The sequence below is a fragment of the Cucumis melo genome, chromosome 5 (assembly GCF_025177605.1).
Source record: "Cucumis melo cultivar AY chromosome 5, USDA_Cmelo_AY_1.0, whole genome shotgun sequence".
Taxonomy (NCBI): Eukaryota; Viridiplantae; Streptophyta; class Magnoliopsida; order Cucurbitales; family Cucurbitaceae; genus Cucumis; species Cucumis melo.
The window spans coordinates 21,442,235-21,458,030 of record NC_066861.1 but is presented as its reverse complement, the minus strand read 5'-3'; the positions used below and the strand labels follow the sequence as shown (position 1 = coordinate 21,458,030).

Below are 15,796 nucleotides of genomic sequence, written 5' to 3'. Positions count from 1 at the left end.
GGAATTTTTGGCCGATTTTTTGTTCAGTTTTTTAGAGAGAGCAACAAAGAGAAGTTAAATTTCTGGGAAGAGATAAAGAATGGAAAAACAAATTGGGAAAAAATGGCACAAAGAGAGATGGAGAAAGTGGGTTGTTCAGATTTGAGAAATTAGAAGAAGGGCAATAGTGGTTAGGAAGAAAAACAAGAACAAAAGTTGAAGAGACAGATAGGCAACTAACCCACCTCATAAAACTAATACAATTGTGTAATCATCAAATATACAATCAGTTAACTTAACTTACACGTCACAACTAACGGTCCAAGGATTATCAAGAACCATTAGAGGATTAAAATGATTCATTTTCATACCTTACAAGAATCAAATAAACACAAATTAAACTTTTTTTTTTTGGTCACCTGCATCCAGCTATTGCCAACAACTTTGAACTAGAAACTTTATTTTTAGAAAATTGAATTATGAACTCATAATTTTATATGCATCCAATTTTCCTAATTTTTAAGTCTCAGCTTAATAATTGTTAACTTAAATTTTAGTTAAAAAAAAATCATAAAATGTTCTTTTTTTCCTTCGTCAAATCATTTCAAACAAAAAGAGAAACATTTATTTATTTATTTTCAAAAACAAAAAGAAAAAATTAATAAAACCAGTAGCATGTTTCCTGGAGCATTACAACTTTTTTTTTTGTCCATTAAGTAAAAAGAATAAAATTAACAAAACCAAAATTTCTGCCCGATATTCATAAACCCTAAGCTATATCAATCTCCCACCACTTTAACTATAATAATTATTTAAATATAACAAAAATTTAACAAATAATAATTTATCAAATATATTTTTGTTTCAATTATATTATATATTAAAAAACAGTGTTATTTATTTGCTTTTTCTCGCCTCATTTTGCCGACTCTACGAACCTTCCTCTCTTTCTCAAAGGAAAGGAAAAAGAGAAAAAAGGACTTCCTCTGTCAAATCTAACTTAAACAAATGGCAAATAGAGGAAAAAGAAAAAAGCTGGAGGGCCACATGTGCAATTACGTAAACTTATTGTAAAACAAAATAAAATTAAATACTAATAATTAAATTAAGCCCTCTTTATATATATATATATATATATATATATATATATATATATATATATATATATATATATATATAAAAGTATATATTGCTAAAAAAATAGTTGGAGAACAACTAAGAATCGTTCACGCTTCTTACATGTGTTTCTTTTTTCTTTTTTCGTTTCCACTTGTCATGCTTTCAACTCCTTTTTTTATTTTCTTTAATTTTCTATTTGTTAATTTATTTTAAAACAGTAAAAAAATCATAAAATTAAAATAAAAAATAATTCGTTATCTGGAAGCAATGCAATGGTGACGTGTACCAAAATTAGAATGCCACCTTATTTTTCCTTCACTCATAATACCATTGTCACCCGCGAAAAAGATTCAGAGGCTCAAACATTTTCTCAACTTTATCGATTTTATATAATATATAAAAGGAAAACTATTTAATTTTTAATACTTATTGTTAACTTAGTGGTTAATCTGTCAATATTCCTATTAACCTAAATTCAATATATTTTCTAGATTCGTCATGTTTTACTTTTTATAATTATATATTAATTATCGTTATTATTATAGATCCTTTATTTATAAGGATATTTTTGTGAAAGTAAGACTTTCTAATTTTTAATATACTCTGACTATTATTTTGGTTTGGCTAAAATGTATAGGCTCATCAATATATTGCCACCAAGTAACCCAAACAAGCTTTGTTTATGCTATATTTCAATTTTGTATTTTAAAATTAGTATAAAATTTTAAATGAACTAAAATTGTTATAAGAAAATGATGTATTTGAACTAATTTTTTTTTAAATATTTTAAAACTTTTTTTATACTTATAAATACTTAGAAAATTAATTTAGAGGTATAATTCAATGGGGGTGTCTGTTGTTGTTATAATAGTGTAAATTTAAAGTTTATATAATTTTAATTTTAGATTATAATAATATGTTTTTAAAAGTAGATTAGGTTTACTTTGAGAAAAAACCAGTAAAAATGATAATAAAAAATAGAAAACAACAAAAGTGAAATAGTAAAAATAATAAGAAACAATAAATATTATTGAAAAAAGAAATTTAGAATAAGGTGTGTAGCTAATTAGATGAAACTCCAGCACATCGTAAATAATAAATTATAAGAATAATAAAAATAATAAAATATTTAAGATGTGGAACGAAAATATCGAGATTTCAATTTAAGGAGAGAATAAACAATAATATTATTCTAAACCCTATTTAGATGTGGCAGGAAGAATTTGTTCCTTTCGGTGGGCCCAATTTTATCTAACTTCATTTCTTGGGAACCTTCACTCACTTTGCGTGTTCTGTGTTTGTTTCTTCCGAGTTGTTCAGTACAAACAAACAGAAGTTTGGGTTTCGAGGAGGCCGGAGTTCAGACGACGACGACGGTCAAGGTCACGGAGAACATAGAAGCACGGCCACCTCCTACCACCGCCTTGCTTTAAACGCACCGTTTTACCAGGTAAACCGAATTCAACACAACCATTGTTATTTTATTTATTTAAAAATCGTAAAAACATATTCCCTGTTGTTCAAGTAATTTTAAAACAAAAATATCTATATTCGTTTTGAATTAAAAGCGGAGTGAAAAATAATAAATATATGAGTCTTGGTTTCTTAGTTTTTTTTTTTTTGGTGTATATATATATAAATTAGAACCGACATAGTCGGCGGGATTTTTGGTCGGTTACGCGTAACGAGCCATTTAAGAACCTTGGAGACAAAACGACGTGCTCTTTTTTTTTTTTTTTTTTTTTTTTTTTCTTTTTCTTTTTTTTCTTTTGAGGTTTGAAGAATGGAAAAGAGTTGGAAGTTTATTTTGACTTACAAAAGTAAAACCCAAAACTTCGGCGACAAACCGGTTTTTTTCTTCTTAAACCTTAACTTATGGGTGTAATTTTTGAAATATATACTTTTCTGGACATGAGGTTCGAACCATTTATTTATTTAAAAATTGTTCTATTTTGAAATCTAATAATATCCATGCATTTAGTTATTTAATTTTTAATGTTAATTATCTCTTATTCAACATTTAAAAGAGACAATTCAGAATATAGATTTTTAATTAATATTTGGTTTTCTTAGTAAGATAATTAATACTTTGTTTCCTTAAATATGTACCATTCTTTTTTCGTAAAAGTAGATGTTGTTGAGCTCAAAATATTGGATGGTAAATTTATAAATATAAACCCAAACGAGAAATATAATAAAAGAAAGTCCATTTCCTCGTTGGACATATTCTAAAGAGAGTAATGAATTAATTAATTATACCAAGTAAATCATTATGGTTTTGGTGCAAGAACATGTTAGTGGTGGATTCGATCTATTGTGTTTGTTCATAGTATGATCAAAACCAACCTTACACATAGTTTAATAGGTTTCGACATGCTTTGAGATTTTTTGATTTTTCTTTTGTGATTCCAACAGACATCTTAAGATTCAATTTTAATATATGTTCACATTATTTTCTTTTTAAAAAGGTGACTTTAATTTTAAATTAATGTGGAAAAAAAAAAAAACTTAATTTGCAAGATACACGGAATATATTGAAAAAAGGAGGCGTAAAAATATATTCATTAGGTAGAGAAGATCACAAATAAATGGAAAAAAAAAAAGAAAAAAAGAAAAAAAGATGATAATATTATTAAGAAGGTGAAACAAAACGTTTATTTTTGGTTAAAGAAGAAATTGGAGCGACGATTAGTGGAAAGGTTACTTTGTCGAGTGCTATACAAAGTTTCCAGTCAGTTCCTACACCGTCAAAATCAATTTTCTTCTCCGGCAATAAGATTTTCTATTCTCTTTCATCATTCTCAGATGATATCTCAACTTTGATTCACTTCCCTGAAAAATTCTTCACGGTGCCATCTCTCCTGCGACAGATTTTCTTCTCACTATGAGTTTGTTCAAGGGCCCTCCTCAGTCTCCGTACGGTAGACGGAGTGATGTCGAGTCCGGTAGCAGCAATTCCGGCGAAGCCGACGACGACGATTCTTCTAATCCTTTTGAAATTCGCACTACTAAACATGCTTCTGTTGACAGACTCCGCCGCTGGAGAGTACGTTTTTTCTTTTTCTTTTTCTTTTTCTTTTTCTTTTTTCTTAATGTTTTGCTCTGAATATTATTGATTTCTTTACTGTTTTTGTTTCTTTCCTCACAATTTTTCTGGATTTTTTTTTCCTTTCTGTCTTTGTGTGTTTTGTTTCAATTTCTGCTACCTTTTCCTGCCTTTTGTTTTGGTTATGTGGGCTTTTATTATCTGCTTTACTTTAGGTTAATCTTGGAATTGACGTTTCATGTGTAAAATATCAAGGATTAGATAACTCATTACCACTTGTTTGAGAATTGTATTGACGGAAAATTGTGTAATTAACTTCGGTTTTTTTTGAAGGACGTAAAATTCTAATCAATGGATAAATGCTACATTAGGAATCTAAGAAAGGAATAAAGAGACTTAGCGGCAATGTACATAGCAATTATAACGTTAATTAAGCTTTTTTGGTTTAATTCATGGAAATATGCTACTTGTCAATTTAATCAATTGTTGGAAATTGGCCAGTTGAACTTGGACAAATAGCTGGCGTTTTTATTAGTGATTGCTAACTTTTTGATCGTAATGGAGAAAAGATTATTTCATATTTTAGACAATTTGGTGGTGTTGATGAAGGTCTGAAGAGGAAATTAACATTTTCCCATTCATTTGTAGTATGTTCTTTTGATATTCTTCCTTGTTGAAAATGCTTTGTAACATTAGAACTGAAGATTAAAATGATAGGACAGCTTTACCAATAGGGGTCTGGAAACGAAGTGGTTCTCATTTTCAAATGTTTGGACGTTGGTGGGGTTAAACCAATATCTTTATTTGGTTAGCAGCTGGTGTAGGGAAGGAATATTATGTATCATTTACCAGGATTAATTTAGGATTTTCATTTGCCCATGGTTCTAGCTATGAGGCTTAGAGATGTAAGTTAACTTATATGATAACCCTAGTGATTGGGTATCAGGACTCTTTGGGTAGGTTAGCTCCTAAACACTAGAGCTCCAAATCAAAATTGATTTCAACCCAAGGATTAGGTTATCATACCTGGATCACCTTAAGCACAAAAATTCTTGAGACAACGGTGACCAAAGAGTTGAATACCAAGGGCTTATGAATGAACCTACCGAAATGTGTGGCATGGTTTACACGGGAGAGTTCATATCATGGTTTGTGTTGAAAGATACTCTTCCTTTTCTGTTGTATCTGCAATGGTTTGCATTATAGGTTGCAGGAGGACCTTGATCATATGGTATGCAGTTGCCAGTTTGCTCAATCGCTTTGGTATTGGTGGATGAGATGGTTTGGTTTATGTGGGGGTTTGGTAAATAGATTGTTGCTTAATGGTAGAGGAGGTGCTTTTGACTTCTCTTCGGGAAAGGGAAAAGTGTTGTAGATGCTGGTTGTTTAATTGGCTCGAGGGGGATAATAGAATTTTTATAGAGGTGGATTGGATTGTGTCTGGAATTTTGGGATGCTGCTAGTTTTAATGCTTTCTTTGTAGGGTTTGGTCACTAGGTCTTTTTTTAATTATAAGGTAGGTCTTATTCTTTTAGATCGAGTCATTTTTTCTCGGTAGGGTTCATACCTCATTTTTTTGGGGGGTTTCAGTATATTCTTTCATATCTTTCTATGCAATGTGGTGCCGTACCTAAATGTAAAAATTTATTTTGGTTAGGATGTCTATTTCTGTGATCAATCATCTAGAAAGATTCCTCAAGTCCTTAATCTTTCATCATCTCATTCTTCAAAAACCCTTGTATAGTTTTAACTTTTTAATATCTACTCTTGTCTTGTCTGCCTCATTTAATAATGGCCTCAATTTTCTTTACACTTACATCCCATAAGGTTATCTGCACTTTGAGCCCAGAACTGTTTGATTGACATTCTTACTGTTATCTTGTATTCACGATTTGAGTCTCAACGCTTAACACTGACATAGTTTATTTCTCAAAGTTTAACTGTTTGATTTGTTTTACTGTGTGTGTCTAAGCTGTGGTACTGTTAAATGAGAATCTAACAGTTTATATTGTTTTACTGTGCCTCTTTTATAGCAAGCTGCCCTAGTGTTAAATGCTTCTCGACGATTTCGGTATACTTTAGACTTAAAAAAGGAAGAAGAGAAGAAAGAAGCTTTGAGAAAGATTAGAGCACATGCTCAAGCCATACGAGTAAATATTCACTGAACCAGTATTCTTTCAATCCTTTTAGTTTTAACTTGTGTTTAATCTCCATTTCTTTTTCCGGGGGCTAGGCTGCATATCTCTTTAAAGAGGCTGGGGATCGTCTAACAGGTTTGATATTTTTTCATTTAATTTCATCTCTATGTAATAAATCTAATAAACTCTCAAGTTCCTCTATAAGATTCTTTCTTTACCAAATTCCTCGTATTCATTATAAGTTTTTTATTCGCACTTCTACCATGATTTCTCTTTATTATGTATATACTTAAGTATTTAGTATGCCTAAAAAACACGTCTTTTTTTAGCCATGTGTTCAAGTCTTAGAAGACTATTGAGCTTTATTGAATTGTCTATTGATATTGATGGTCTATCTTCTCAACTGCAGTTTTTGTATTTGTCCATGGTCTATAGGTCCACTTGTTTTTATGGCATTTATGTTATGCTGTTATAAATGGTTCTCTTTTTCTCTCTGATTGAATGAGGCGTCTTTAGGACCAGGGCCTACAACAGCAGAAGCTTCAAATGGTGATTTTACTGTTGGTCCAGAGCAACTGGCTGTGTTGGTAAAGGATCGTAATGTTGAAGCTCTGGAGCAGTATGGAGGGGTTGGTTTTTATGTTTAAAAAACTTCATCATCCTTTTGATAATTCCCATCATATAAATGTTCTAACTTCTATTTAATGAATTTGTCATCAGGTTAAAGGGATAGCAGATATGTTGCAATCGAATTTAGAGAAGGGGATAGTTGGTGATGATTCTGATTTATTAAATCGGAGAAACAAGTATGGTTCAAACACATATCCCCAGAAACCGGGAAGGAGTTTTTGGGTAATTCTCACACTAGTAACTATATTGAAGTGTGGAACCAGTTAGGTTTATCTATTATTATCTTTCCCTACCTTCGACTGTCCTAGTTCCTTAGAAGGAGGGTTCTGTGATAAGTTACATTTAGAGCTTTCTTATTATTTATATGCTTATCTAATTAAAATTCATGAAAGAAACAGGTTTTTAGTCTTAGCTAAGTATTGATAAGAATTTATTGTATAGAGAAATTACACTTTTGTATAAGAATGAAGAATATAAGGGCATACAAAAAACAAGTTCACCATAAAAACAAGCCAACTACAAGAAAGGCTTCCAACATAGAAAAATGTTGCCAATGGAATAATTACAAAATAAAACTTTGAAACTGAAGCCCAAAGAGAAACATGATCTCACTAAAGACCAAATCTTTGAACGGTCTTTCTCAAAACCTCTAAAAACTCTCTTGTTCCTTTCACCCAAGTATCCCAAACCACGATGCACACCCCTGAAACCAAATATGTTGAAGGCTTAAAGATCTAAGGCTTGTTTAGTATGAACCTTTTTCCTCCCAATTTTCTTACTGTCGTTTCACCTAGAAAAATTTCATTTCTTTGTTAAATTCTAAAAGCAAAAAGAAAGTATTTTAAAATTACTTTTTCTTAGTTTTCAAAATTTGAATTGGTTTTTAAAAATATTGGTAGAAAGTGGATAATAAATAAGTTTAATTTTCACAAATCGATTGTAGGGCCTACTTATTTTGGTTTTCAGAGCTTGGCTTTTTAAAAACACTCTAAAACGTAGATGATAAAATGCAGGAATCGGGTAGGTGGAAGTATTTCTCGCTATATGGTTGACTGTGCTTTCTTAGTAAATTCCCCTTGGTTTTGACCTTAATGTACTGAAGCTTAGCCACTTTGTTGAATCTCACAGAACATGATTTATTAATTGTACTATGGATTCCTTGCCAGCCGTTAGTTTTGCTTTTTGTTTCTCTGTTAGTTGCACAAGCATATATTTTTTGTTATGCTTCTAGAGGCAAAAACTTCTTAATGTATGTCTACCTTTTTTGTTCTCTTCTAGAGGTTTCTCTGGGAAGCTTGGCAAGATCTTACATTAATCATATTGATGATAGCTGCTGTTGCTTCGTTGGTGCTAGGCATAAAGACTGAGGTGAGATTTTCTTTTTCTTTTCTTTTTTCGTGTTTTAGTAGGAGTCTTTGTAACCTCATTGGTCTTGGTGTATGGTATATTGTTGAAAAGGTATTTTGTATTTAACATTAGAGTTTTTTGGATTTCTGTACAGGGAATCAAGGAAGGCTGGTATGATGGTGGAAGCATTGCTTTCGCAGTTATCCTTGTCATCGTTGTAACAGGTGCTATACGTTGCTTTCTTAAATTTCATTTGCCTTGTATGTCATGCGTATGGCAGTCCGTTTTCTTTCTTGTTCAGTTACGTTGTTTTAGTTATTTGGTTATTGGTTATTTGAGTGAGAGGGGTATTCAGTTCACGAGGTAGTTTAGCTCATTTTAGAGTTGAACCAAAACTGAATTGGCTTTTCATTTGGAGAAAGAAAGTTGATCTTAAGGATGAAAGCAATATATGGCGGACGTGCTAACCCAAAAGAACACTTAGTTGTTTTGGTTTGGTTGTTTTGAGGTGTTAATCAACTTAATCTGAAATTAGACGTTACCTAGCATCTGTATAATGCAAAAAGAGTCCCAGAACGAACCCTCTCCTGTTGCTCCTCTAGAAAAAGATTCTCTCTCTCTCTTTCTCATATTTTGGAATGGAGGAATGGAAGCAATTGATTTGTTGAGATGTTCATTCTCGTGCCTTTAAATTCAACAAAAGGAAGAGCCAGAGAATTCAAATCTCTGACAAGATTGTACTTCTACTTGTTGTCCATCATATTGACATGTCCAGCAAGTGCGTTGAGGTATGTTGATGCAGAAGATTCAAGATGTTTTCAATGAAATAGCCTTGAGACAGAGTTGAAATTCAAAAGTTGTCCAAGACAGATTTGAGATATAGAACGAGAAGAGAAAAAGTTGAAATTGCATTGAGAGGGAATGAAAATCTAAATTGCCTAGAGAGAGAGTGAGAGTTGAAATTCAAATGTTGTCAACAACTAGCTTAATCTACCAACGGTGTTCGGTTTTATTTTGGTTTATTTGATAAAAAATTGATCCTAACCGATAAAGTCAGTTTTTTGCTATTGATGTTTAAGTAACCAAAGCTGAAACCAAGTGAATGGACATTGGTTGTCACGTTTGTTTTTCTTAATTTTAATTTTCACACTGACAAAAAGTGAGTATTAGTCCGATCTATTAAGAAGCAATGGATACAATGGAAACAACTAACCATAGTTTTATTATTGATGATAGGCGGCAGGGGCTAATGCATTTTTTCTATAGGACAGATAGGCTAAGAATTTATCTGCGAATTCTTTGCAACTTTTCTATTTGTGGTTTAATATTTTATTCACTCTTCTCCTCTAAAATTATTTCAAAAGCTTTTCACTAACAATTATTTTATCTTTTCTATTTTTTCCTTTCTTCTCCAGCCATTAGTGACTATCGACAATCGCTTCAATTCCAGAACTTGAATAAGGAGAAGAGGAACATACAAGTGGAGGTACATTTATTGTAAACTATTTTGTTAGCTCTGGATTCTTTCTAGTAATTTCCAGCGACTCTGGTTCTTGCTTGGGGGCTTCATTTTATTTCTTCCAACACCTATTTAGGTTCTTTCATGTGATCTATTTTGGTTGTCATTGCATGAATATTAAGTTTTATATTTATTGAAAGTATAGCTCCACTAAAATATATTCACCAAACTCAGTGATGAAAACTTAAAACATAATCTAAAACCTGAGTTGCCTAACAATGGTTACTCAGGATTTGAGACCTCTTGTGCTTTTTATGTTTTTAATAATTAGTAACTTTTTTTGATTATTTGTCACATGATTTTATTTATTATTTGACATTCTCTCATTTCTAAAAGTACTCCTTTTTGCTGTTTTATGACTATCAATTCTACTCCTAATACCACTATTGTTAGATTTTTACTATTAAATTATTAATTAGTATTGGAATAAATAGGTTGTTAGAGGTGGCCGTCGAATTGAGGTCTCAATTTATGACATTGTTGTTGGTGATGTTATACCACTCAATATTGGTGATCAGGTCTGCATTTCTATTCTTTTCTTTTTGTATTTTATGACACTCACATTTCGATGATGAACTGTCATGCTGATAGATCTTGGTTAGGTCCCTGCTGATGGCATCTTAATTTCTGGACACTCACTTGCTATTGACGAATCAAGCATGACTGGAGAGAGCAAGATTGTTAGTATTTGTATATATACGTCTGGCTTATTAAATTAAATAAAAAGCTCTCAAGTTCTTTTTCCTTTTCTTTCTTTTTTTTTTTATCTGAATAAAGGTTGCTTCTTTTGCAGGTTCAAAAGCATGGTAAGGAACCGTTCTTGATGTCTGGATGCAAAGTAGCTGATGGTAACGGCACCATGCTGGTAAATGTTTATTTATTTTTGGGGTTTCCCCCCTTCCAGTCCTCCAGGAGTAATTAGTCCAGTGCTACTTCTAGGTTTGTGTGTGTGTGGTGTTTTGTCAATTCATTTTAAGTCTATAGGCCCTTTGGTCTTAACACTACTCGGTAATTATGAATTTGAATCGTGTTAACTATAGAACAGCAAGATGTTCAGTGTTTACTTTTCGGGAAAGATGTTAACATAGGGTTTGAACTTAAATGATTAGTTTGCTCACTAAGCTTGGATGTTAAATATTAATTTCTTTGTCTTTATCACAACATCTTCTAGGCTTTAGTGAGAATCTGTGATTTGAAATTGCACACTTAGAAGGATGTTGGTATGTTGGACTTTGGTTGGAAAAAAAAGTTTATGCCATGAACTATATCAATTTTCTTTAGAGTTGGATGGGTAAAAGAGAGTTTGTGTGATTTAAACTTCTCTCTTATGTTATACACATACTTGAAGCATTGTTTTTAGTAATGCGAAAATTTCCTGTTCCAGACATGATTTTTTTCCCCTTTCCACCCTTTAAAGTAAAGAATCATTTGCATTTGATTTTATTTTGAGTTTGTTTTATAAATTTGTTTTTTTACATATAAGTAGCAAATGAATGTATTCCATAAAAAGGGGGCAAAAGCCAAATAGCCATTAGGTTGTGGGATGAAGTTGTCTCGCATCTATTAAATGAATTGTGTTGTCATTTGAATTGATTAATGTTTTTTTAAAAAAATTGACACGTGTTAGATGTCACATGTTGGTGTTTGTGATTCTTAGGAACTAGAATGACTTTTAAAAGGCTGTTTTAAAACTTGCATTGATTTTTTTATTTTATTTTATTCATTATTTTTTTTGTGGTGTTAGTGCTATGGGAATGTTCCATGTATTTGGGTTACATTATCTTATCAGAGCTCTTGGAATGTGAAGGAGGTCCCATCTCCTTTATGAACTGATGCTTCACTTGATATTCCCGTGCTTGCATTAAATGTTTTTATGTTTTTATTTTCTTCTTGATGAAAGTGGTTGTTTCTATTAAAAAGATTGATGCTCCGCATGATAACATTTTTGAGCTTTACGCTTGTCAAAGGCTTTGATCTTAATCTTGGTGCAGATAATGTTAATGGAAATATGTGTTTTAATTGTGTTTGAATTGGGTATAATATGATACATTCTTTGTTCATAGTTAACATGGCAAGGATTTCCAACTGTAACTTGGCAAATAGTAATTAACTGACAGTAGCTTAGCTAAAATAATATAGATGAAACGCCGTAGAAAATAACAGTAATTTCTTAAAGCCCAAGGCCCCAAATCATGAAACTTCTCTACACTATATTATTTCAGGTTACGAGTGTTGGAGTTAATACTGAATGGGGTTTACTTATGGCAAGTATTTCAGAAGACAATGGCGAGGAAACTCCTTTGCAGGTCTGAACCCCTTCTCTCTTTTTTTTCGGTATTGATGGTATATCTTCTCTTGTTCCTATTTTACAGTTAATGAATTTTAATAGGTGCGTTTAAATGGTGTGGCAACTTTAATTGGTATTGTTGGACTCACTGTAGCTTTTGCTGTCCTGGTTGTGCTCCTCGCAAGGTAAATGAAAGTCTGGCTATATATGTCTGTTCTCATCTATTGATAGGAGACACTTGTTTAACTTAAATTTTTTGTAAAACAAATTTGAGCCAGATATTTCACTGGTCACTCCAAAAATCCAGATGGAAGCCGTCAGTTTATTGCAGGCCAGACAAAAGTTGGTCGTGCTGTTGATGGGGCCATCAAAATTGTCACTATTGCGGTATGTACATTAAATTGTTTGGAGGTTTGACTGATGGATGGCAATGATATGATTACACACCTTGATGGATGAATGATGTGCAAATCCGCTCGGATGTGTATTTATTATGGCTTCTATAATACATTTTGCTTTCGATGTTTGTCACGTAGGTCACCATTGTTGTGGTTGCTGTGCCGGAAGGGCTTCCACTCGCTGTTACCTTAACGTAAGTGTACTTCGTTTTGAAAATCATATTCTCTCTATGCCTCACAATTTTTTTTTAAACTTTTATAGCCCATACTTAATTTTTCTGATCTTGGGTGTTTTTTTTAGTTGGTTTTTTATTCGTGGTTGTCCTGCCTGTACTGTTAGGCTTCCTATTTCTAATTTGTTTGTAAACTAGTCCAATGCAATATAACTGAACTTAGTGTTGTAATTTATATGTTAATTTTTTCGTTATTATGGAATGCACTCGGGCTTTATGTTCATTTATCTTTTTGACATTTTGTCTGACACTATTTTGACTGCTCTTGCAGTCTTGCTTACTCAATGAGAAAGATGATGGCAGACAAGGCATTGGTAGGTTCAGTGGTTTATGCCATGGGCATACTTGGGTGAACTTTGTGATATATAGATAGTGCAGATTAGTTATTTGTATGTTTACATACTTTGATGTGGCTTAATGTCAGGTGCGAAGACTATCAGCATGCGAGACGATGGGGTCTGCTACAACTATTTGTAGTGATAAGACTGGAACCTTAACTGTAAATCAGGTTAGTTTCACAAATTGTTCTTTAAGTTTATACTTCATTCTGGTGGCAACTTGCTCATTGTCTCGCAAATTTGATCTTCAAAATTCTCTTTTATAAGATGTTAAATCACTGTAATTTTAAAATTCCCTCTCTCTCTCTCTCTCTCCCCTCCTTCTAAAAGTTTGTCCCATCTGGAACTCCTTGGCATCTGGATAAGTATGAAACAGAGAAGTACTTCATGAGTATTTTAGGATGGGAGTGGTCTTTCTTTTGCTGTGATTACCCTGGTTGGCCTTTCAGGTCTGTTAACATTGTTGGTCAATTTTGTAGATGACCATTGTTGAGGCTTATGCTGGTGGGAAGAAGATTGATCCACCAGAAAAGAAGTCAGAGTTGTCTCCCATGATACACTCTTTACTTGTTGAAGGCATTGCTCTAAACTCAAATGGCAGTGTGTATGTGCCTGAGGTATGCTTAAAAGAATCAGTGATTATTTTGTACTCATAAATTAATCAGATATTTCCTGATAGATTAAAACTCCCTAAGCCATGACTTTTTTGTGTTAAATATTATACAAAGTAGATTCACATTTACAACCCAGTTTTATCGTCATCAAATATGTATAGTTTGTCTTGTTACCTGTTTGAAACCCTAGCGTGTCTTGTAATATTCAGAGTGGTGGAGAGGTGGAGGTGACAGGATCTCCTACAGAGAAGGCTATTCTTAATTGGGGTATCAAGGTACTTTTCTATTGAGTTCATGTTCATCCTTTCTTTCCTACCGAATTGATATTTAGTAAACAGTATTCACTAAATCATGTGGCTACAGCTGGGAATGAACTTTGAAGCACTCAGAGCAGAACGCACAATTCTTCATGTTTTCCCCTTCAGCTCAGATAAAAAACGTGGTGGTGTTGCAGTTCAACAGGTAATCATCTATGCTGTGTCATCAGAAATGTATCTTCTTTAAAATTTCTGTTTGTTTCTGTTTTCTATGGAATTGTTTCTTTGAATAAAACATTAAGAAATATCTGTAGCGGGTTGTAACCTCAAAGTCTATATGCTTCTTTAGAGATACAAGAACACAATTCCTTCATTGGTCCATAAACCATTTTTTGCTACTTGATAATGTGGACGATTTTCTGCACTCTTTGTGATCCATATCAAAACAATTTTGTTGTCATCTCTGGCAGTTTAGTCAATTGTAGTGTCTTCTTCAGCTCATATTACACTAGGTCAAAAATGTTGTTTCCCCCATGCTTTTGTTGCCAATTTCCTTCTTTCCGTTATTGAAAATTTCTTGATTTTAATGAGGAGAGAAAATATCTATATCCAGTCGCAATTTCTAAAAAAAAATTTATTTGAGGGTTTCCTTTTCTTGTTCTTATTTGAAGAAATTTGTGACGCGTTTATATCTTACTTTGATTGTTCATGTTTTTCTGAGTTCTTACAAAGAAAATTAGCGGTTGGTGTGGCACAATGAGAATCCTTTATTTCATCTAAATCTTTGGTGCATTCTGGTCTATTTGAATCTCTAAATTAAATGTTTAGTTCTCCCATTTTATGTACAGTAAAGTGGGACTTATAAGTAAAATTATATGATGGAAAGAAAGGTGGGCAAATCTTCTTGAAATGTTTAGTTCATCCAAATTCTTTGTCAAGTATTAATCTTTTTTTTTTTCCCAAAAAGAAAAATTACAAATTGGTACATGAATGTACTATGGTGTGACCTATACTAAAGCATGTCAGTTTGCCAAACAACTTGTGGGTGATTTTTTTGATTTGTTGTTTCACTATTGCCTTTTGGTTCTTGATGAAATGTTAATATTTTGACTAATGATACATGAATACACTCTATGGTTTGACAGGATAATCAAGTCCATGTACACTGGAAAGGTGCTGCTGAGATAGTCTTGGCATCGTGTACACGGTATATGGATGAACATGATCAATCCGTTCAATTAGATGAAGATAAGGTCTGACATCTTTTTTCTTTTTGGAATGGATGTCTTGTGAAACGATGACTCAGAAGTGTTATTTCAAGGCTTTTCATGTGAATTTAATTTCTTTTTCTTTATGGAAATATTGAATAGTTCGTGGTTTGCTACCTTGTTTAAATGATTTTGATACTCTTATTTGTACTGATCTTCCTGGTTTTTCTTAGCAATTTACGCTTTACTATTTGTTACATTTTGCAGATGAAGTATTTTAAAAGGGCTATTGAGGATATGGCTTCACGTAGCCTACGTTGTGTTGCAATTGCATATAGACCTGTTGATCCTGAGAATGTTCCTGATGGCGAAGAACAATTGAGTAAGTGGGCTCTACCAGAAGACGACCTTGTTTTGTTGGCTATAGTTGGTTTAAAGGTAGTTCTTCGTTCTTCAACTTGATACTTCATTTTCAATTATAAGATAAAATCATTTATTTAGTTTATAAGATTTTCTTATATATGATGTTAATTTCTGGCAAAATTTCCTGATGGTTGAAGGTTGTAGCTTTCCTTTTTTCTCTTCTATTATATAAAAAGTCTTGATAGTTTTCCTTATTTTATCTCCAATTATCTGTTTTGATTCGTGGCTATTCAGTTATCAGAAGATCAACTTACTTTTGT

At 32.4% G+C, this 15,796-nt stretch overlaps 1 protein-coding gene across 5 annotated transcripts in view; it reads left to right on the top strand.

The window, feature by feature from the left end:
* Window positions 1-15,796, top strand: part of LOC103492373 (calcium-transporting ATPase 10, plasma membrane-type) — a 39,016-nt gene that overhangs the window by 18,297 nt on the left and 4,923 nt on the right. For 3 of the 5 annotated variants that reach the window (XM_008452712.3, XM_017046365.2, XM_051084463.1), the window contains exons 3-25: window positions 2,419-2,548; window positions 3,904-4,144; window positions 6,178-6,294; window positions 6,378-6,417; window positions 6,799-6,911; window positions 7,003-7,134; window positions 8,191-8,280; window positions 8,414-8,483; window positions 9,675-9,745; window positions 10,213-10,296; window positions 10,381-10,458; window positions 10,572-10,643; window positions 12,001-12,084; window positions 12,168-12,250; window positions 12,344-12,452; window positions 12,602-12,657; window positions 12,968-13,010; window positions 13,121-13,204; window positions 13,514-13,651; window positions 13,858-13,923; window positions 14,012-14,110; window positions 15,051-15,158; window positions 15,381-15,551. In XM_008452712.3, the coding sequence (XP_008450934.1) occupies window positions 3,983-4,144; window positions 6,178-6,294; window positions 6,378-6,417; window positions 6,799-6,911; window positions 7,003-7,134; window positions 8,191-8,280; window positions 8,414-8,483; window positions 9,675-9,745; window positions 10,213-10,296; window positions 10,381-10,458; window positions 10,572-10,643; window positions 12,001-12,084; window positions 12,168-12,250; window positions 12,344-12,452; window positions 12,602-12,657; window positions 12,968-13,010; window positions 13,121-13,204; window positions 13,514-13,651; window positions 13,858-13,923; window positions 14,012-14,110; window positions 15,051-15,158; window positions 15,381-15,551 (2,070 nt within the window). In that variant the 5' untranslated portion in view covers window positions 2,419-2,548; window positions 3,904-3,982. Of the gene's footprint in view, window positions 1-2,346; window positions 2,549-3,903; window positions 4,145-6,177; window positions 6,295-6,377; window positions 6,418-6,798; window positions 6,912-7,002; window positions 7,135-8,190; window positions 8,281-8,413; window positions 8,484-9,674; window positions 9,746-10,212; window positions 10,297-10,380; window positions 10,459-10,571; window positions 10,644-12,000; window positions 12,085-12,167; window positions 12,251-12,343; window positions 12,453-12,601; window positions 12,658-12,967; window positions 13,011-13,120; window positions 13,205-13,513; window positions 13,652-13,857; window positions 13,924-14,011; window positions 14,111-15,050; window positions 15,159-15,380; window positions 15,552-15,796 lie in introns of those variants that run through there. The other 2 variants (XM_008452720.3, XM_051084464.1) reach the window with 2 other exon arrangements.